Here is a 23,796-nt window from a genome sequence, read left to right as displayed (position 1 = left end):
CTAGCTCCACTGGTCTTGCAAATAGCCACTTGTAATATTAGAAAATTCTCTGACCTAATGCATATTTTAACTGACTTTGAAACCGACCCTCGCCCCAAGCCAAGAGCCGATACTAAGCTGCTTAACCAGGCCTCGTTTCTACATTATACAGCATATGCTTGGGCTGAGCTTCTAACCCTGGCCCAGCTGGCTTGATAGACAGTTTCATCTGAATGCTACGGCCAGTTATACACCATAACTGTTTACCTAGTTCCACTAGCTCGACCAATAACCAAAATAATAGCGACCTCTCATGTTACTACATACTAACATCTTAAGCTACCTAGCATGTTGCCTTAACTGGTGGCAGCTGCCTTATCCATCACATTAACATGCTTTCTCAGCCAGTTCACCTCTGCAAGCAACAAAGCAATAGAAATATACCTTCTGTAATGTCACCAGCTAACAACATCAGTACAGCTTGCAAGCTAACACGATGTTATGCTAGCTCATGTGCTGCCTAAGCCACCAAACATATCCAAATAACCTTTTCCAGCTACCTTCCCATAGCAAGTAACAACCTATATCTCAGCTAACTCCATCAGCTAACTCTTCACTAGCTACTAACAATTAGCTAACAGCATCTGTCCAAGCCACCAAACAAACCAAAAAACTGCCCCAAGCTAGCCAAAATAGCATACCCTTCTGCTTATAGCATAAATAACAGTTTCCAGATGATGTATTCACCTGTCTTTGCCCCAGTTACTCACCTTTCTTCCTGCCCATGACCATGTTTTTCACTGCCTGTATTGATAAGATAAGATAAGATTTTCCTGTATTAGTCCCACAATGGGGCAATTTGCTAATTTGGGCTACAGATCAGATCAACAATACCTCTAACCAACCCTAGTTTTGCTCTGCCTCATATACGCTCTACTGCATCTCCTGCTTGGTATTCTCATCTCTCTGATACATCAAATCAATACAAACTCTATTAATTATCCAAATGTATTCATTCATTTCCTCTGGCTTTCTTTGGCCTTGCCTTATGGCTCCGTATGTAGCCAGCTTTGCTTCAGCGAGAGATAAACTGACCAGATTTCTTCTCCCCTAATTGCACCATCAGGAATAGAGAACTGACAAACAAATCAGAGTGATCACACACAAAAAAAACATGTTTTCTCACAGACTGCACAATTAATGTAAAAAACTGAATCACACATCAGCACTTACAGCAGATAACAACAGTATCACATGGACAGGACAAAAAGGCTGGGTGGATTTAACTGGTAAATCCAGGAAATAAAAGCATCCATTGTGACAGTAGTTTAGAGTGGTTTCCAGTTCAAGCCCCTGAATCCTTTTTCATACCTGATTAATGCTGTGCTAAGCGGTGCAGTCTACACTAAATGGTGTACTGAAAATAGGTTGTTTGTCATTGAATCTTTTGTTCAGATGTGTTTAAAGCCCTGGATATTTACACAGTTACAGACACAATGACATTTAGTGTCTTTAACCCTCCTGTTGTCCTCAGGTCAAGGAAGGACAGGAGGGAGGAAGGAAGAAAGGATGGAAGGAAAGGAGTAAGGAGGGAAGGAGGGAAGGAGGAAAGGAAGAAGGAAGGAAGGAAAGGAGGAAGGAATTAAGGAGAGAAGGAAGGGGGGAAGGAAAGTAGTAAGGAGGGAGGGAAGGAGGGAGGAATTAAGGAGAGAAGGAAGGGAGGAAGGAAAGTAGTAAGGAGGGAGGGAAGGAGGAAGGAATTAAGGAGAGAAGGAAGGAAGGAAGGGCGGAAGGAAGGGAGGGAGGGAAAGGAGGAGGAAGGAAGGAAGTGAGGAAAGAAGTATGGAAGGAGGAGGGAGCAAAGGAAGAGGGAAGGAGGGGAAGAACAAAGGAACAATTAAGGAAAGAGGGAAGAAGGAAGGAAAGAAGGAACAGTCAAAAGAGATATGGGGTCAATTTGACCCGGGAGGACGATAGGAGGGTTAACAACTCCTAAAAAATACATTTTGTAACTGAAATCAGAAGACTGATGCACCATAGAGTAAATGTATTTTTGAGCTCTTTTATATTTTATTTAATAATTTGACTTCATGATAACATATCAAACTATTATTATACGCTGTACATTGTCCAACACCAATTTCAATTTCATTAATATCAAATACTTGGAACTCAAGCAATGCCTGTGGTGCATTTTGATTGAGATTTTGATTTCATCGAGCCAGTGCACCTTTATCATGATGCAACTGAAAAGATTTTGGTCAGAATCAATGAATATGATGTAAAAAAAAAAAAAAAAAAAAAAAGATGTGAAAAGGACAAAGAAATCCGGAGCCATACTGTAACTTAACTGATGTAAAAAAGGCTTCAGATCTCCTCAGGTCACTGAGCTTGATAATAGCTTCTATTCAGTACAGCACAATAAAGAAAGGCACAGTCGGTGAGAGAGAGATACAAAAGGCCTGGAAAAGACATAGACTAAAGTAAGGGACAGAGTAGTGCTCACAATGCTGCTTACATCAAGCCTTCTCAAATGCCAGGTCGACTGTAATTGCTAACCAACGTCTGCATTCATCTGTATCTCTTTCTCCGCCTTGCCCTTTAAATAGCAACCCACTCCTGGATTACATTGATACCACACAGAGCTTTGCTGTTCTCTTTCACAAAGGCTCTGCCCTCTACTGGACTCTATGGGTAATACTAGGGCTGCTCGATTATGGAAAAAATCATAATCACGATTATTTGGGTCAAAATTGAAATCACGATTATTAAAACAATTTAGAAACATGCTGCATTTATTGAACATTTCGGTTTAATTCATTTTCTCTCCCAGCAGCAGCCTTTTATCTGCCGCTTAACGCAACACACAGCAGAAAATGTGCAGAGATATTAGTGCTGAGCTGGTTACCATGACGATAGTTCACACATCACTTCCTGGTTTTTAATAATTAGTCCGTAAACTCAGCATCGTCTGACGCAGGCTGGAAACTCTGCACTTTTACTCACAGTTAAAAACATTTCGCCGTGTGTTTCAGCTTCTGTCAAACTAACGGAGCTGCGGCGAAGAGGAGAGTATTACCCATAGAGTCCTGTAGAGGGCTTTACTCCACATGTGCTTATAGAACTAGGGTTAGAGTATCATAACCTTTGTTCTCTGTCTTTTGCCTGTACTTTCCTTGTTTTGTAATGGCGGCACGTTACTAAGCACCATTATTGTCTTTTGCCTCACTTGTTATCCTTGTTTATTTTCCGTCTTCCTGTCTCGCCTTGCCTCTTTAAGATATTGATTTTTGATTGTTTTCCTTCTTCTTCTCTTCATCTCTTTTCTCTATCCTCATCCCCTGCCTTCTCATTATATATATAGCTTCCTCTACTTTCCTCGTCGTTCCACTCCTTACTTTATTTCTCTCTTTTAATGTCATTTTACTTTTTCTGTTTTGTACCTTTTTGGCATCTGACATGTTTAATATGCAGTTCTTTCAGTATAAGCCTTCCTTAGATCATTCCCAGATTCTCTTTTTTTTTCTTGAAGTGTTTTATTTTTGGCCTATTTCTTAGTCTGTCTGTTTTAAAAAGCCCTGACACCCCACCGAATCAACTGCAAAAAAAAAATACGTTAAGAAAGACTGACTCATCAAACGCTTTGCATTGCTTGATGTAGCTTCACCTCCTCCGTTAAAGGTTGCACTTTCAAAAACCTTTCAAAAACCGGTGTACATATGTAATGCACCTTGCAAGCAAGAGAGGGAATAAGCTTGTCAGTAGTTTGCATTTATACTCTGAAGTAAATCACTACAACTGCCACTTATTCAGTATAGTCAGTCAGAAGGCTGCCAAATATAGTCAACCACAGAAACTACGAGATATGGTCAATGACAAGCTCTCAACAACAGACGGCCGACTATCTGCTCGGTGTGTCAGTGCCCAACATGTATCCATATCTCTCCATCACTACCATCCTAACTCTCTCAGTCTGTCTATCTCTGGTGTTATTTTCCTTCAATTTTACCATTACAAACATAATCATCTCTCTCTCTCTCTCTCTATCTGTCTGTCGATCTCTCTCTCTCCCTCTATCTTTCTCTCTCTGCTCTTTCATCCAATGGTCTCGGTGTCTGTGATCATTGTATTTTCTGCTTTCAGCTCCAATCTCACACCACACAAATGTTGAAAATAGCCATGAAGGACAAGCAGTTTAGCGCTGCTGTGTAAAATCCCCATAAGACAATGGCATGTATGCACACGTGGATTTGTTGGCATGTCTCTACAGTACATACCGCCACATTGTTGTGGAAGTGGATGATGCTATTATAACTGGAGAGAAAATAACTTTCCTTTAGCAGCACATTGACATCACTTCAGTTCTGTGATCTATACAATAGTCAGCCTTGAAATAGATTTTCAAATTTTACTGATTACTCATCAAGCAGCGTCATAATTTACACCCAGCTCCAAGTTGCAGTATAGCAGAGACTTTGAATACAATCAGTGTTTCTAGTGTTCATAGATTTTCAAATTGTGACCGAATGGACAAACTTGCAGCTTTTTTTTAAAGAATCTAGTCTTCAGAGAAAATTCTTGATAAGTGCTCAAAGTAAGACCTGTGGATTTTGTCCCCTCATCCCATCAATTACATTGTAAATTCATTTGGAGGGGATCTTTAAATGGTTAGTATAAGCAGGTGGAATGATTACAGCAAGGAAAAACCTGTTTCAGCAGTCATACAGGCACTTAACTATTCAGCTTTTTTTTAAGAATCTAAAAACTTTAAAGGTAATATGAGGTGTCAGATATCCAAATGAGTCAAATCAATTCAATATCTTCAAAGTTTCGGTCTTTTCAGTCCACTGTAGATCATCAGGGGAAAAGGAGAGATCTTTATTTTTTAGACTGAAAAGAAAGTAACTGTGAGGACTGTGACAATATTGATTTTATTTGACAAACTCAGACTCAGAAGCCTCATATAATCTTCAGAGACAATTTAAAATAATGCTCAAAATAAGATCTGTGGATTTTGTTCCCCACTTCCCATCACTTACATTGTAAATGAATTTGCAGGTGGAATGATTACCACAAGCAAAACCTGTTTCAGCGGTCATACAGGCACCTGGCTATTGTTTTAATAAAAACTGTGAAGCTGTCCTTACTTCTTTGTGTATGATATTTGTACTATAACAATTATTACTGTAGAAATGCACTTCACCACCTTTTCCCTTTATTCCTCCAGCACTACGGGGATCAGCCTACCTCGGCCCTACTACATGGCTGACGAGGATGACGAGCGACCCTTTATCTGCTCCCTGCCAGTTGACAATGGCATCATGTCCTGCACCGATGTTCCGGTCCGCCGCGAAGGAGGCAGGACGTGCTGCCTGGACAAAGACGACGCCCTGTACCGACAGTCGCTGGGCCTGAGTCTCGAGCCTCTGGCCAACGGCAGTGTCAGCATAGCGGGCCTGTGTGTCAACTGGAACCAGTACTATACCAGGTGTCATACTGGATACAGCAACCCTCACAAAGGAGCCATCAACTTTGACAACATCGCCTATGCCTGGATCGTCATCTTTCAGGTGGGAATTCTGGTAAACTATGTAAGATAAAAACTGTCAAAAACCACCTTTTAACTTATTGATGATTAATATCCTGAAGGTTTTCAAGAGTCATGAGTGTTTAAATTTGGGTTTTAATTAGAGCTACAGCAATTAGATGATCATTCAACTCAAAGTTCTTTAAAGGACATTGAGTATGTGGATTTGTTTGATCTACATAAGTCTTGTCTTATGTATGTATGGAAGAAAGGGGGATGGAGGAAGGAAGGAAGGGAGGAAGGACAGAGGAAAGAAGGAAGGAAGGAAGGTAGGAGGGAGGGAGGAAAGAAGGAAGGAAGGAAGGAAGGAGGGAGGGAGGGAGGGAGAGAGAAAGGAAAAGAGGAAGGAAGGAAGGAAGGAAGGAAGGCAGGAGAGAAGGGAGTAAAGGAAAGAAGGAAGGAAGGCAGGAAGAAAGGCAGGAAAGAAGGGAGGAAAGGAAAGAAGGAAGGAAGGAACGAAGGAAGGAACGAAGGAAGGAAGGAAGGCATTTTAAATAGAGCTACAGCAATTAGATCATTCAGTGAGTCAATTGAAAGAAAAGTATTAATTAACTAGTTTGATAATCAATTAATTGTTCCAGCTGTTTTTCTATCAAGAATATGAAATGCTCTTTGATTCCATCTTCTCAGACGATTTGCTATTTTTCTTCATCATATTTGACTTAATACCTTCAGGTATCAATGACTAAATAATTAACTGACAAAATACTCTGTTATAAAAATAACAGATGTTAGTTTAGATGTTACACTTCCAATTAGCTTTATATAATTGAAACCCAGCAACCTTTTCACAGACACCTGTAGCAGCCAAAATAAGAAGGAATGTTAATGACGTTTTGTCTTATTTATCAGAGCAGCTTTAAAAGTTGTTTTTAAATACATATCAGATAAATATTTCATTATTTGGGAGTGAGTTTCACACTGTTTTGAAATATGCAGATTATAGTGCCGGGTCAAATTGACCCCGTCTGTTTTTAACTGTTCCTTATTTCCTTCCTTCTTTCTTTCCTTCCTTCCTTCCTTCCTTCCTTCCTTCCTTCCTTCCTTCCTTCCTTCCATCTGTCGTTCCTCCCTCCCTCCTTCTCTCCTTCTTTCCTTCCTCCATCCGCCGTTCTTCCTTCCTTCTTTCCTTCCTTCTTTCCTTCCTTCCTCCCTCCCTCCTACCTTCCTTCCTTCCTCCCTTTCTTCCTCCCTCCGTTCCTTCCTTCCTCCATCCTTTTCTCTTTCTTTCCTCCCCTACCTTCCTTCCTTCCTTCCTTGCGCTTTTCCTTTCTCCCTCCTACCTTTCTTCCTTCTTTCCTCCCTCCCTCCTCCCTTCCTTTCGTCTTTCCTCCCTCGCTCCCTCCCCCATCTTCCTCCCTTCCTTCTTTCCTCTTTCTGTCCTTCCTTCCTTCCTTCCTTCCCTCCGCTTTTCCTTTCTCCATCCTACCTTCCTTCCTTCCTTCCTTCCTTCTTCCCTCCCTCCCTCCTACCCTCCTTCCTTCCTCCCTTTACAAAGAAAGTTGTTTATTCTCAAATAATGAAAGTTGCCTTAGTTTCAGGTTTTACTGTATGTTGACAGATGTATATCAGCCCTCAGTTTTATATCTTTTTGTCACCTATTTTTATTTTTCTAGGTGATCACTCTGGAGGGCTGGGTGGAGATCATGTACTACGTGATGGACGCTCATTCCTTCTACAACTTCATCTACTTCATCCTACTAATCATTGTAAGTCACGAACAGCCACACATACATGAAAATATGAGCATAGTGGAAAGTAATACATTAATGTCATGGTATTTATACATTGACCATCAAGCTCTTTATACTATAGGTAAAAAAACAAAAACAAAACAAAACTTACATAACTTATTTTGTTCATTATTTAATTAAAACTTTCTTAGAATTATTCATCTTTAGCATATCAACATCCTAAGATCACGTCACTGTGATATAAGTTCACTTAATGCTGAACAATAACACTGAGCTCTAATAAAGCAAAAAAAAAAAAGCCTGCAATAAAGTTGTAATCTCTGCAGTCCTACATACTTTTATATTTCCTGCTTTTGTTGCCAAGCTACAGATGATTTAAAATAAAATGCTGTTATTCTCTCCTTCATACCCCCACACACACACACACACACACACACACACACACACACACACACACACACACACACACACACGACTGTCAGAGGGAAAGCTGAGCTGAAATCCTTGAAAAATTCCCCTTCGTTCCGATAAAACATTTTTTAATTCCAATCCATTAGTTTATGTGTGTGTGTTAGTTATTATGTGTGAGCATTGATGCATGTTCTCCCCAAAATATTTCCTTTTTAGCCTGTCGAATTGTGTGAGTGTGTCTTTGTGTGTGTGTGTGTGTGTGTGTGTGTGTGTGTGAGTGTGTGAAAGTGTTATCATAATACAGTGTGACTGCCAGTCCCGGTTATTTCCCTTAACCCAGGGGCTGTCTTGTCTTTTTATTACACTTTTAATTGCCTGCCTTCAGTTTCAAACACAAGCTCTGCCACTCTTCTCATCTTTTCTCATCTCACAAACTCCCCCCTTTTTATTTCTTGCCACTTCATCCCTCCATCTCCCTAAATCTGTCAATCTGTACTTCCCATCACTGGACATTCCTAATCTTTGTCCTGCCATCTATTAGTATTCTTTACTCTCTGCTAAAACTTCCCTCCACCCCTCCTCCTTTCTTTATCTTTTGTCTCACTCTCATCCATAACCTCCCTTTCTTTCCCACTTTCCTTTTATCTCTTCCACCTCCTGTCATCCACTCCCCTCTTGCCTTCATTTCAACTCCTCTTTCTTTTCCTTTTCCTTCCCCCCCAGTTTTTTTTTCTTTTTTTCGCTGAGCTGTGTACTGATCATCATTCATGTATCTGTCACTCGACTCATTATTCTCAATCACGAGGAAACAAACACACACACACACACATACACACACATTTGCAATAACACACACACACCCAAATTTATTGACACACAAACATAAAAGAACACATTCCCACGCTGTTTTTCCACATTCGCCGTGGGGCATTATCTTCTACAGTGCATCAAGCCCTTAAAATTGCCTCGCTGGAGATGATTGGTAATATAATGGTTGCTTTTTGATGTGAAAACATCACTGAGGAGTGATGGAGAGAGGAGGAGGAGGAGGAGGAGGATGGGAGTAAGGGTTGGTGGATAAGTAAGAAATGAAAGAAATGACCTAAAACATGGAAAAGGGTTAGGGTAATGTTGGGAGTGGTGGAAAGTGGGGAAGTGGATGTTGAAGTGAACTTAAGAAGGAGTGCGATGAAAGAGGGAGGATATTTTGAGAGGGTGGGAGAGAGAGTGATGGACGGGATGGAAGATAGATGGAAGAGAGACCGGGAGATGTGATGATGGACTGGAGTGTCGGCGTGAAATCAAAGAGAGAATTGGAGGACGGCAGAGAGGAGGCGACCACATGTCGGTCTCCCGCTTTGATCTTTAATGCAGTGTTGTTAATTAGAGTGAATCTCTCAGCATGTCCTCTGGGTTCGTGTTGTCGAAACAGACACAGTCATCACAACATCAAGTTTATCAGTATGTCACACAATATGTCATCCTGTCTTCTCTCACCCTTTAAGAATGAATTAAGTTTTTAGTTTTAAAGAGAGGCGAGAACGGCAGATTGAAGCACATTTTTTCATATTTTCACAAACTTTAACCCTCCTGTTGTCCTCGAGTCAAGGAAGGAAGGAAGAAAGGAAGGAAAAAAGAAAGGAAAGGAAAGAAGGGAGGGAGGAAGGAAAGCAAGGGAGGAAGGATGGAGGAAAGAAGGAAGGAAGGAAGGAAGGCAGGAAAGAAGGGAGGAAAGAAGGGAGGAAAGGAAAGAAGTAAGGGAGGAAGGAAAGCAAGGGAGGAAAAAATGAGAGAAGGAGGGAGGGGAGGAAGGAAAGCAAGGTAGGAAGGATGGAGGAAAGAAGGAAGGTAGGAAGGAAGAAAGGAAAGAAGGATGGAAGGAATTAAGGAAGGAAGGGAGGAGACAAGGCAGGCAGGAAGGAAGGTAGGAGGAGGAAGGAAAGAAGGAAGGAAGGAAAGCAAGGAAAGCAAGGGAGGAAGGACAGAGGAAAGATGGAAGGAGGGAAGGAAGATCAATTAAAACTATTTGGCAGCTGTCAATCAAGCTGTCAGTGGCAGATGAAACGTTAGTCTTAGAACTTGCAGCAGTAACTCACTCCCACTGCTGGTGCCATGGTGATCTGACTAATGTTTTATACACTTCTACATATATGGGGTAACTTCGAGGTAGGTATATGGTAAACCTGCCCGGAGGTGAATATACATCATATATCTGCATACTACATGCCCCATTACACATCTGCCATTAGAATATCTCAGATCCATCAGCTGCCCTGTGGAAGCTATCATTACATTAATATCTTCAAAGTGCAGTTCAGGGACCTGGTGAGAATAGTTCAACTGCCTGCTTCCTTCCTTCCTTCCTTCCTTCCTTCCTTCCTTCTGTCCTTCCTCCCTCTTTCCTTCCTTCCTTCTGTCCTTCCTTCCTTCCTTCCGTCCTTCCTTCCTTCCTAACTTCCTTCTTTCCTTCCTAACTACCTTCCTTCCTTCCTTCCTTCCTTCCATCTGTCCTTCCTCCCTCTTTCTTTCCTTCCTTCAGTCCTTCTGTCCTTCCTTCCTCCCTTCCTTCTTTCCTTTGTCCTTCTTTCCTCCCTCCTTCTCTCTCTCTTTCCTCCCTTCCTTCTTTCCTCCCTCCCTCCTACCTTCCTTCTGTCCTTCCTTCCTCCCTTCCTTCTTTCTTCTGTCCTTCATTTCTTCCTTCCTTCCTCCCTTCTTCTCTCTTTCTTTCCTCCCTTCCTTCCTTCCTTCTTCCGTTTCCACCCTTCCTTCCCTCCTTCCTTCTTTCCTCCCTCCCTCCTACCCTCCTTCCTTTCCTTCATTCTTCCTCCTTTCCTTCCTTCCTCCCTCCCTTCTTTCCTCCCTCCGACAACATGATGCCATCATTACATTAGTATTTTCAAAGTGCAGTTGAGGGACCTGGTGAGAATAGTTCAACTGCCTGCTAGAAATTATGTTTATGACTAAATTGCAACAGCAAATATGTTTCGCAGAAGAAAAAAAAAAGTAATGTTTATCGAATTACATAATCTGTCAACATAATGAGGAAATGCTGTTAATTAACATATTTGGTAAATTGCAGAAATGTTCATACTGAGCGTGTCTGATATTGCAGCATCATATCTGCTCGTACTGACTCGGTTATGTTTGAGCACTAGCGGCAAATCCCCCTCCACGTTCCCCTTTTTGCTTATTGTTACTTCACTTTAATGTTTGACCTTTATTGTATAGATTGATATATTGCAAAGTTTCACACTAGAGGGATGTTTTCACATTCATCTACTCAAAGTGGGATTGTCATTTGAAGAATATCTAACCGTGTAATTGAACTTTTTCAGTGGAAAAACCACATCAGACACACATTTTTATTCAAAGCAGTGTTTCATATGTTGTACAACATATCTGTAGGGCATCTTTAAGGCATGACAAGATGACCAGCTTTAACTAAAGTGCTTGCAGTGCCAAAACCTAACTACCACTTCCTTTTAACAACTTTGGTGTGACACATAAATGCATCCCTTTATTCCCTTTATTCATTCTAAAAACTATGCAGTATTAGGGAAATATAGGGAAAACAATTTAGTAGTATATTAACTTAAATTGTAGGTTACATGGTTGGAATGGTACCATACCAATTAATCAATTAGTTTAACCCTTTCTAACGCTAAGCCTACGCCCTAACGCTAACCTTAACTCAATTTAATTGCTAGACCTTAACCCTTACATACTGTTCTGATAAAATTGGACACATTTTGACATTTGACAGCTGTAAAAACACCCCAAAGGTCTTTAACCCTTTTGTCCATTGGCAGTGTTCTGGGTCAAATTTGACCTGTATCTACTGACATGTCTTTTAGTTAAATGAATAGTTAATAGTTTTAATATGATAGTAGGTATGAGGATTTATTTTTATGATAGCTCTAATGGTTATACAGTAAACCCCACAGTTCTTGTAATTTTCAGTTTCAATAAAATACATATAAATGATTATTGCTATGTTATATTTTCATATCTTAGGTAAAATATGACATGATATTGTGTGATAGTAGTTATATTTTCTCCAATAATGAGTGGTGTAAAACCTAAAAAACACATTCTCCCTGCTCTCTGAAACATTAATCATGGTTTAACACATTTATTGATCAGTCAGATCGACTATTGATGCTTTCTAACAGATCTATGGTTCAAAATTCAGTATATACACTTTTTATGAGGGGATCTTAGAGCCATAACATACTGCTGCAGTGTATAATATGAACAGTATATAAGGGTTAAACAAAGAAAAAAGTCTCCTCTGAGTGTCGAGTAAAGCAGATATGCCTGAAACAATACCAACTGTAAATGAGGAAGTAAATCCCTCCTGTTTAATGTATCTCCATCATGTCATTCATTAGACTTAAAACATTTGCTATAGAAGCAGAATAAGCAGATTTTACTCCCAGCAGCTGCTTTATATCTGACTTTCTTTACCCCACAGAGACAAGATTTGACAACCAGGCTCTTGTCGGCTTTGTTACAGCATGTTTCAAGGCTTGTCTCACAAACAGGCTTAGAGAGGGGAAAGTGATTTAAGTGTTACTATTTGAATGTTAGAAGTTCTGTTCATATCCCCCACAGACAGATGAGGAGACTTATAATTATGTTTCCGTCAACGCTGCATGACACCGAGCAGGGAGAGATGGAAGAGGGTTGAGTGACAGAGATGGAGAGAGAGAGGGAGAGAGAGGGAGGGAGAGAGAGACAGGGAGAGAGAGAGAGAGAGAGAGAGAGAGGACTGAGAGAGAGAGAGAGAGAGAGAGAGAGAGAGAGACAGAGAGAGACAGAGAGAGAGAGGACTGAGAGAGAGATATAGAGAGACAGAGAGAGAGGACTGAGAGAAAGATATAGAGAGACAGAGAGAGAGGAAAGACTGAGCAGGGAGAGATGGAAGAGGGTCGAGTGACAGAGATGAAAAGAGAGAGAGAGGACTGAGAGAGAGAGAGAGATAGGAAGGACTGAGAGAGAGAGAGAGAGAGAGAGAGAGAGAGAGAGAGAGAGAGAGAGAGAGAGAGAGAGAGAGAGAGAGAGAGAGAGAGAGAGAGAGAGAGAGAGAGAGAGAGAGAGAGAGAGAGAGAGAGAGAGAGAGAGAGAGAGAGAGAGCAAAGAGGGGTTCAAGTTGTACTGAGACGCCTTGACAATTTCCTTCACGTAACATTCATGCAGAGTAAGTGTGTTAAATTGAATTGAATTGAGAGAGAAAGAGAGACAGAGAGGTAGAGCAGGATGAAGAGTGAGTGACAGGAGAGAGAGAGAGAGTGACAGATGGAGAGACAGATGAAAAAGGTGAGAGGAAACAGAGATAAAGATAGAGAGAGAGTTGGAGAGAGAGATGCTGTATGCTGATTACCATCGTGTTGAGCAGTTAAGACAAGAGGGCTCAGTGGAATTAAAGGCTTTGCATGGAAAATAGCTCGGCCCTGTGGAATTAAGGTTTAACATCCGGAAATGCCATCCTCAGGCAATTTTGTTGTTACACAGACTTACTGTGTGTGGTAAGTGCAATGATTTGACACAGTTAAAACTCCCACTTTGCCCTTACTTATACCCCGTATTAACATTCAACACACACACCATTGCAGATAGCCTTGTCACTGATGCTACGTGAAGTCCCCACCTGTTGCTGCATGCTTGTTTGTTTGCAGAGGGTTTAGTGCATTTCAGTAACAGATCAAACTGATTTGTGAGACTTTAATACCCAGAAACCTTGTAATGTGATATGAGTAAACACTCCATAAACTGTGTGACAGTTGTGTTTGTTTATTTTGTGATTTATGAGGTCTGATTTTTGAGATTTTGAGTTGGTGTTTGGTAGTAGTGCTGTGTTTCTGTCAGTTAGATGGAGTGGAGCACTTTCCTATTCACTGTGATAGTAACAGGGTTGGTTCCTATTTCATTCAGTGTCGATACCTAACACATGAATATAACACACAGACTGTATAAAAGAAATGGACGTAACATCTGTGACGTCACCCATTGGTTTGTGGACTGCTGCTCAGAAGCAAATAGTTTCGAATCTGGGCAGAGCCATCTTGAAAATTTCAGGTGCATGCTGGGAAAAATAAAAACATGGATTCTACTTATATGGGCATGAGGCGGGGCCATGGGCAGAGCGGGGAGGTTGCTATGGTTGCGAGGGCTGGATCTCGAGGACATTGGTCAATCAACCATTCAATCAGGACGTAGCCACGCCCTAATGCATACCCTGCTTTATCGTCAAATATAAAATCAGGGAGGCCAAAATGTCCCAAATGAACATCATACTGCATTGAAGAAGGCTTTAAACTAGCGATTGAGACCATAAACACATTTTGAAAACGTTTACTGAGGTTAGAAATCAAGTGAGAAGTTGGTGAATTCTCCATTGGCTTGTATAGAGACGGAAGTCCTTTTGATACCAAAACGGTCGCCCCCTGGTGGCCTTTTGATAGAATGCAGCTCTAAGTTACTTCCGCGTTGGCCTCATTTCAGAGGACCGGAGCTCCCTGTCTGGTTTCTATCAGTTAGATGGAGTGGAGCACTTTCCTTTTCACTGTGACAGTAACAGGTTTGGTTCCTATTTCATTCAGTGTCTAAACCTAACACATGAATATAACACTTTGGGCAGCCTTATCTAGTGAAGCATTGTATCTATTCATTGAATTAACATGATAAACTCATTTTACAGCCACAAAATATATATATATATATGTATATTATTGTTATTATTGTTTTTTGAGTATTGTTACACTGGGGCTACATAGAAAAGCGTAGCATGAGGCAAGGCAGCTTTATTTGTATAGCACATTTCATACCCAGGGGCAACTTAATGTGCTTTACATAAAAACAAACAATGAACAGTAAGAATTGGAAACATAAAAACATACAATAAAAACCCAATTATAGTAGAAATTGGAAACATTATAGCAAAGAACAAAAGAGGAACCCAATTATAATAAAAAATAAAACAAAGTACAGAAAAAAAGAGAGAAAGAAAATTAAAAAGCTAGATTAAAATAGAGGATAAAATATGAGCAACATGAGCAGCATGATTAGCAGAGGAGCAATGTCAGTGTGTGTGTGTGTGTGTGTGTGTCTGTGTGTGTGTCTGTGTGTGTGTATACACTAGAGGCGTTCAGGCACAATGTTTTATTTAAGATTTATTTGGCAGGGACCGTACACATCAATCAACATTGTAGTGTACACTGCAATGTAAATGAGACAGAGTGTAAGCCAAGATATTCATTTTCATCTGTAGTCCTGGGGCAGGTGGTCGGAAAGTATTTGGGTTGCCTTGGTAACCGGTTGGTTGCTGCACATGACACATGATGGCAACATCCCTGGTTCGATTCTGCTAAGGGACCTTTGCTGCATGTCGTTTCCTTCTCTTTCTCTGTTTCCTGTTGGCCTCTATGCCATCCACTGTCAATTAAAGGCAAAAATAAATCTTAACCTTTGTGTCGTCCTCCCGGGTCAAATTGACCCCAGTCTGTTTTGACTGTTCCTTCTTTCCTACCTTCCTTCTGTCATCCTTTCCTTCCTTCCTTCCCTTCCTTCTGTCCTTTCCACCGTCTCTCCTTCCTTCCTTTCCTTTCTCCCTTCCTTCTGTGCTTTTTTCCTCTCTCTCTCCTTCCTCCCTCCCTTCCTTCCTTTCCTCCCTCCATCCTTCTCTCTTTCTTTTCTCCCCCTACCTTCCTCCCTTCCTTCCTTCCTTCCTTCCTTCCTTCCTTCCTTCCTTCCTCCCGTCCTTCCTTCCTTCCTTCTTACTTCCTTCCCTCCCTCCTTCCGTCTTTCCTCACTGCCTCCCTCCTACCTTCCTTCCTTCCTTCCTTTCCTCCGTCTCCCTCCCTTCCTTCCTTCTTCCCCCCTTCCATCCTTCTTTCCTTCCTTGACTCGAGGACAACAGGAGGGTAAAAAAAAGGAAAAAAGACTTGATGTTGAGTGTATCAGAGGCCAATACACAATGACTGCAGTTAAACTCGAGTAAAATAGACTTGAAGCCTGATAATATGCTGCGTAGACCGCTGTATTGATTAACATAGAAGCAAACTATTCCACACATGAGGTTCATCGCTCCTCTTATATCTGTCATGTGACTGTCATTATGTCTCTAGAGTTACAGGTGTGAAGGAGGTCACATGTGTCATAGAGGAAAAGCCGTGACTCAACAAAACAGGTGGTTGATGACACCGCTTAAAAGTCAATTACAACTAATTACAGTCTAATCATTCACACCTTGACCCGTATGACTTTAACGATCGTCACCACTGACTGACAAGAGGACTAATAAACCACACGTGACCTCGACAACCCTGAAAGTGTAAATTACCCTACGGCAGGGGCGTCAAACATGCGGCCCGCGGGCCAAGTACGGCCCACCGAGGGGTGTGATCCGGCCCACGTGCCATCCTTTGTTCTTGTCCTTCCTTCCTACCTTCCCTTTCTTCGTTCCTTCCTTCCTTTCTTCCTTCTGTCCTTCCTTACATCTGTCCTTCCTCCCTTCCTTCCTTCCTTCCTTCCTTCCTTCCTCCCTCCCTTCTGTCTGTCCTTCCTCTCTTTCTTCCTTCTGTTCTTCCTTCCTTCCTCCCTCCCTTCTGTCGGTCCGTCCTTCACTGTCTGTCTTTCCTACCTTTCTTCCTTCCTTCCTTTCGCCTGTCTTCCTTCCTTCCCTTCTTATTTCCTTCCTTCCCTCCCTTCTTATTTCCTTCCTTCCCTTCTTATTTCCTTCCTTCCTTCCTTCTTTCCCTCCATCTCTTTAATGATCTGGCCCACATGAGATAAAATTGGTCTGTATGTGGCCCTTGAATGAAAATGAGTTTGACACCTCTGCCCTACGGGAATAAGTATCAGGGACTGAGCCCACCATTTTGGATGAGAAGCATAAAACAACATTAACACTAATCTGGAGTTGTGTTTCTGTACACTTGAAGATTATAAGCTCCAATTTCCTTTTATGTGGTTTTATCTAGAAAAATATGCCTCATGCTCTTACAGTGTTTGTCTTTGAGCTGTTTGGTGCTCGGTAGGTAGCGTACAGTGACTCTATCAGAGCTGTCTTGCTGTTAACAGCCACCTGCTGTTGCTGGAAATGGGTTTGATGAGAACAATGAACCTGAAACAAATTGTAAATGTCACCTAAAAAAAAAAAAACTAAAAAAAGAGACTAAAGATCTGTGTGGAGCTACAGAGTTGGGGATGTCGTTATGTGGTTAGATGATTCTTGTAAAAACCTAAAAATATAGATAAGTAAGCTTTTGGATTCATGTTTGTTTGTGATGAAAATTGAGTGTTTGCCTCTTTCTCTCTCTCTCTCTCCTTTTCATGTTCAAACACACACACACACACACACACACACACACACACACACACACACACACACACACACAGTGCATCGATTCAGTGTCATCCACACGTTCTCATATGCTCTCACACATAGTCATTTTGTCACTCTGCTGCAAACACTGAAACTGCACACACACACACACACACACACACACACACACACACACACACACACACACACTAATCTAATTGTATTTCAGCAGCTCCAGCAGAGTGTGAGTATAAATATTTGATGGGATCAGCGAGGGTGCTGAATGGGTGCTGGGACCCACTGCCTCCCTTTCAGTCCGCCAGTCCACAGAGCTTGGGGATGAAAACCAGCCAGTCTGCCCACAAATCTCTTCTTTGGATCAATGAAGAGCAGCTTTACACACAAAAAAACACACACTGACATACATCGACGCATGTACACAAGCTTTACACACACTTTTTTTTTTTTTTTATCCGGCTCTTCCATAGTCTTTGTCACAGCGGTTTAGATGGAGAGCATGGAGGGGGGTTATCAGGCTTCACAATCACTATTGATCACAGCCTAGAGAGGGTTAGACTTTATCCCCGCCTCTCTCTCTGGCTTCTCACTTTCCATGGCCTCCTTTTTTTTATTTTTTTTTTCTCCACATCAGCTCTGCTTCACTGGGTGACCTTAGCCTTTTGTCTTCTCTCATTGTCTCTCTTCTTCTATATCCATTTCACCTACTATCTCTTATAAAAAAGAGAGTCAGCCTGAAACATCAAACACACAGTACTACAACACAGCTTACCTCTCTGACACACATCTGATTAATTGATACAACTATATATATATTTTATTATTAATGAAAGGTTAAACAGGTGGATGCTTCACCTTGGCTTTAAACCTGGTTATTCTTGATTAATAATAGAGCGTTAGAACAGGCTTTTAGTTAAAGAAACTAATGAGAGATGATGAATGAGAGAGGTGCAAAAAGTAAGGACTCGTCTTGACTCTTCTGACCCTTCTTCTCTCTGCTTTCTACCCCCTCTGACTATTGCTCTGACACACTTAAACTCTCACAAGACTTCTTCTTTTGCTAACAAACCAATCTATTATTAATCAAGGACAACCGAGCTCAAGGCCACAGCTTCAGTTGCTCGTGCAGTCATCTATTAAGTTTTTGCCTAACAAGCGTCTCAAGCTTTTCCACAGGCCTTTTTAGATAACACACAGTTGGCTGCATGGTGGTAGGTTTTGGGGCGTTTGGCAATGACTAAATTCATAATGCTTTAGGTTATGTAAAAGAGCTTCACATACATAAAAAAGTTTTAAAACAAGTATAAATACTGTAAAATTCTCTTTAGGACAAAGCTAGATAGCCGTGCAGCTCGACAACCTCCAGCAGAGAATCAGATTGGATCTAAGAAGAATAACACACTAGCCATTAATAACATATAGGCTTGTACCTTCTGACTTTTATATCAAAGAATAAGATATTTTTTGAAAACAGGTGTTTACCTTCTGTATTCATGATTCAGTTTAAAGTCAGTCCAAACCGTGGAAGAGCTCCAAATGTGAGTTATTTTATTTATTTTAGTTTAAAATTTAATAAGAAGATAAACCCTGGTGAGGTGTATCATTTCATTTTCAAGGAGTCAACAGGCACAAAAACATAAAATTGAACAAACATTTAACCCTCCTGTTGTCCTCAGGTCAAGGACAGAGGAAGGAAGGACAGGAGGAAGGAAGGAAAGGAGTAAGGAGGAAAAGAGGAAGGAAGTAAGGAGAGAAGGGAGGAAGGAAGGAAGGAAGGAAAGAAGTAAGGACAAAAAGAGGAAGGAATTTAGGAGAGAAGGAAGGAAGGAAGGAAGGAAAGAAAGGAGTAAGGAGGGAGGGAGGAAAGAAGGAAGGAAGGAAGGAAAGGAGTAAGGAGGGAGGGAGGAAGGAAAGGAGAAAGGAAGGAAGGAAGGAAGGAAGGAAGGAAGGAAGGAAGGAAGGAGGAGGGAGCAAAGAAAGAAGGGAGGAGGGGAAGAAGGAAGGAAAAATTAAAGAAACAGGGAAGAAGGAAGGAAAGAAGGAACAGTCAAAAGAGATGGGGTCAATTTGACAGGAGGGTTAAACAATCTAAATAAATAAATACATAAATAATGATAATAGATTCAACAATTCATACTAGATTAAGCAATAGACATTTTTTTTTAAACTGAACAAGGAGTACTTATCTGATCCCCACTTTGTATTTCTATAGTACTGGTTCTAGTTTGGTCATTTCAGTGAGGTCTGGTAATTTAAGTGACATGCGTGGGGTTTATCCCTAAATCATGTGACATTCCCATATAAAACTCATCAAATAGGATCCAATCTATACTTTACCCCTTATGATTAAATCAAGGAAGAATTACAAGAACAGCAAGGAGGTAAAGCAGATATCAGGTTGAGGTGAAGGTACATTTTTCTCCTCATCTAATACGTTAATGGTTTGGTTTACTGTAAATGTATTAGGGGTTTGCAGGTTCTTTAGTAAAATAAAGGACGAGACCTAGAGTATTAGATCTCACTGGTTTTACTGAAAAGTCAGCAGTTTTTTAGAATCATATTGTATAATGCATTTTGTTTCAGGTTGTCCAGCCAAATGGGCTAATGGGCTAAACTGTGCTGGGCTCAAACCCAAATTCTTCATTCAGTGTGATTATGTAGCAGAAACTGACCGCTAACAGATCAGATTCATGCCAGTGTGCAGTGGCGTGCACAGACTTTTTGAAGGGCAGGGGCGAACAGCACGTTCTTGCCACCCAAGAGGGCAGTTTAGTGTGTTTTGCCAACCAGGAGGGCACCTTAGCACTCGTTTTGGGTCCCAAGATGGCAGTTTAGGGCGCGTTTTTCAACAGTTGGGGCCCCCCCCTTGTGCACGCCACTGCCAGTGTGTACTAATGGTGCACTTATAAACAAAGCTTCTAAAATGTAAACAATTAATTTTGGGTATTATTCACTCATCAAATATCTCTTCTTTTATATTTTCTTCTCGTCCTTCTAGATTGGTTCCTTCTTCATGATCAACCTCTGCCTGGTCGTCATCGCCACCCAGTTCTCAGAGACCAAGCAGAGGGAGCACCAGCTGATGCAGGAGCAGAGGGCACGGTGTTCGTCCTCTTCCACCCTGGCCAGCGAGCCCGGAGACTGCTACGAGGAGCTCTTCCAGCTGGTCTGCCACATCCTCCGCAAGGCCAGGAGGCAGACCGTCGCCCTTTTCAACACCCTGCGGGGGAAACCTCGTGGCTTTCGGGGCGTCGGGAGAGGCAGAGGAGGACGAGAAGGGAGGGAGAGGAAGTCCAATGGAAGGGATGGACGTGGGAGGAGAGCGATGTTGAGGCATGGTGAGTAACTTTTAAAATGGTCTCCACATGAATAGTTTATACACTTACTTTTTTTAACACCTTCCATTTGCACAATTTCAGGTCCACCTTGTCCCCACCATAGTAGACCTGACCACGCCTCATCTGCTGAACCCATGGCGCTCACAGCTTCCTCCGCCACCGTCGGCTGCCCTCAGTGTGTCGCCGCCCTGTCGCTCGCTGACGGGGTCGGGCCGGTTCGAGGCGCGGCCAACGACGAAGCCGAGGAGGGAGCTGTGGAGGAAACGGACAGAGAGGGAGAACAATCCGGTGGTAAGGAAAAGGATAAGAAAGGCCTGGATGGTTCAGGGACCCACGTGGGATGTAGTCCTCAGCAGAGATGCAGGAAGCTGTGCTACGAGATTAGGACGAAGCTGTGGGGCATCGTGGAGAGCAAGTACTTCAACCGAGGCATCATGATCGCCATCCTGATCAACACCATCAGCATGGGCATCGAGCATCACGAGCAGGTACAGACAGCTGAAAATCTCCTATGTGATGCATAATATTTCTTATGTTTGAAGTGCTTCTCGTGGTCTGTCATACTTTGTTTTTGGTTTTCAGTTTTTCTGCATCAGTCTGCTCTCTTTTGTATAACCGCCTCTCTGTTGAACTCCAAGAATATTGGAAACTTCAGTCAAATATCCTACTAACTAAGTGTTTGTGCTCACATGAAGTACATTTGTTGTTCATAAATAAAGCATTGCACAAGTACTCTACAGGTTTGGCTCAACAGGTTCAATGTAATTTCACAGAATATCAAAAATAGCTGCTTTAAATGATATCTCTAAAAATGTGTCCAGTGCAGTCTTCCAGCATGCTGCCTGACTTATAACATTCCCATTGTGGTTGTTTGACAAATTACTAATGCAATATTTCAAAGTACATTTCTTTGTTATTATATCAGATTTTAAATTAAACATAACCAAAAAAAGAGAATGTGCCGGGTGGCGTAAAATAATCAAAACACCACCAATCCAGCAGAAAGAAAATATATACTAGAAATTATTTGAAAAATAAATGAAACGCTTGTTCATAAAAATGTATCAATTTTCTTACATTGGAATTTAATTTTTGTGCTTAAACTACCAACAATATCTACAATAATACAAAGTAATCATGGAGAAACCCTTATTACCCTATCCAGCAATTATTCTATAGAAAATTGGGGTAATATAAACTACCAGGCATGATGAGCCAACAGAGCAATACATTCATCCAACCACTTCAAATCAATTGTAGTATCTGAACACCATGTATTGTAATTTAGAGCATGTGCAAACTAGATAGCAAGCAAGCTGAGAAGTCAAAATAATTTGTTCAAAGTAATGGAAAATGATCGGACCTAACTCTTCAAAAGTAAAACATGTGCAATGCAATATGTGTTAATATTTCTATACATTTCAAATTTGAGTTTACCTTAGACAGAGGAGGTTGAATAGACAAGGTAATTCATATTTTACCAGCCTTAAACCTCAAATGTGATTAGTTGATTTATGGTTCAGCCCTTGAAAAACATCTCTGACTCATTAATTAAAAAGGATTTTTGCACAGATACTTTTATTTACAATTTGATTTGATCATTAGCTTAAGCACCTCAGCTAAGTTTAATACCAGGTAAGCAGTGTATGTTTTCTCTCTATATTTTTGAGTTGACGAAACAAGAAACTTTTGAGTTAACTTTTCATGGTCACCAGCCGCCGTAGTTTCCCAATCACATTTCCAACACTTCAGGCTGGTAAGTGGGGAAAAAAATAATGAGAACCTGATCTGAAACAGTCAAAGCTTCCTCTGCTTTTACAACTTTTAGTTGAAAGACAACAGAAACAGAAAGCTCACAATGTTTGGAGGGAGGTTTCATCCATTAGTGGTAATGTTGTTGTTATCTCTTTTATTTATTTATTTATTTATTCATATGCGTGTGTGTGTGTGTGTGTGTGTGTGTGTGTGTGTGTTTATCTTCAGATACTGCTAACCAATTAGCATGTGCTAGGGAGCTAACAATGTGGGATTATGAATGGGGGGAATCCATTATGTACTGTAGCAGTTAAAAAATGATGGATTTGCCTGTTTAGTAGCTGCATGATATCTCAACATCTCTCTACTCACATACATTTGGTTGCCATACCTCTCTCCCTGTCGACTCTATACCCACACTCCTCCGCAATGCAAACCTTTCTATATTCATTCTGCACAAACATCCCTCTTTCCTCTACATGCCTTTTCCTCTCTCTCTCTCAGCCTCCATCCATTCCTGTATAATGTGATTCACAAGTCATCAGGACAGACATATGTGCACTCAGGTCAGCGTGGAAGATGTTGGCAGGACCACCAGATACATTATTACACAGTTCAGATCACCATCACCAAAATCCCCAAGCACAAAAAAAAATGATGCTCTATGCGTTCTTTCAACTTTTGCTTCCCTCCCATTTGTTTCTTTTTTTCTCTCCCAGTTTCCTCTCTGTGGCTCTGCTTTGTGCACTCTTTGTCTTTCTATCAATATTTCTCGCTCTCGCTATACCATCGCCCACTCACTTCTGCCACCGCCGCAGTGGTGGGTCGTCTCTCATCTCAGAGGCGGCTAAAAATAGAGAGAGACAGACAGACGGAGGCAGAGAGAGAGAGAGACTTTGCTCCTTTTAATGGGGAGGAAATAGCGAGCTGGAATGTCTGCGGTTCCACAGGCTGTTTTTTAGCGAACTGGAGTCATGCCTCCCTCTGTTTGAACAGTGGTATCAGAGGCTTAATCTGTTTCATTGCTCTGATCTCAATCCTGTATAGAGGTGCCTCCACCTGTCCTACTACACCTGTGGTCTCTGGGTCTGTCAGTCTGGAAACGTTAGATAACCAGCGTGGGAAATGAGAGCCAAGTTGCTTTTCTAAAATTTCAGGGTTTCAGGCAGGTATGATTTAGGCCACCTGCTACTTTGGCAGGAAACCAGATCTGATTTGGAGAGTTTATTAAGTTCAGCACAAAGCAGTTTTTTTTTCGGTGGAAGAGTCTAAGAAGTGTTTTTTGGATGTTCCCCACACAGTAAATACATATTTTACTCAAACTACATGATGAGATCTTTTATTAGAACTATAAAAAAGCAGCACAAAGACAAATTCTGTATCCTCTCATATGTTAAATATTCACTGGGCTGGAAAATAGTTTGCCGCATGAGCTGCTTATAATTTTAGAAACACATTTCACATACATTTCATTACTATATATATATATATATATTTTTGTTTGTTTCACGGTTGGATTATGTATCTGGAAAGATGTGACAGTGTTAGCAGATGATGTTTTGATCTTACCTAACTCAAACTGTTTGTATAAAGCCATAAATGGGAATATATTTACCGGAAGATAATTAGGGCCCGAGCACTGACCAGCGCGAAGCCCTATTGTATCTGTAAACCGACATGCATGGGGGG

At 41.3% G+C, this 23,796-nt stretch overlaps 1 protein-coding gene across 1 annotated transcript in view; it reads left to right on the top strand.

Moving 5' to 3' along the window:
• LOC128379733 (voltage-dependent T-type calcium channel subunit alpha-1I-like) overlaps positions 1 to 23,796 on the top strand; it is a 229,896-nt gene that overhangs the window by 99,988 nt on the left and 106,112 nt on the right. Inside the window, 4 exon segments of the mRNA XM_053339364.1 lie at positions 5,207 to 5,549; positions 7,183 to 7,275; positions 20,013 to 20,352; positions 20,434 to 20,840. Of these exon segments, the coding sequence (XP_053195339.1) occupies positions 5,207 to 5,549; positions 7,183 to 7,275; positions 20,013 to 20,352; positions 20,434 to 20,840 (1,183 nt within the window).

The sequence above is a fragment of the Scomber japonicus genome, chromosome 2, assembly GCF_027409825.1.
Source record: "Scomber japonicus isolate fScoJap1 chromosome 2, fScoJap1.pri, whole genome shotgun sequence".
Lineage (NCBI taxonomy): Eukaryota > Metazoa > Chordata > Actinopteri > Scombriformes > Scombridae > Scomber > Scomber japonicus.
Note: the sequence above shows the minus strand (reverse complement) of the source record. Positions and strands in the feature narration are given on the sequence as shown.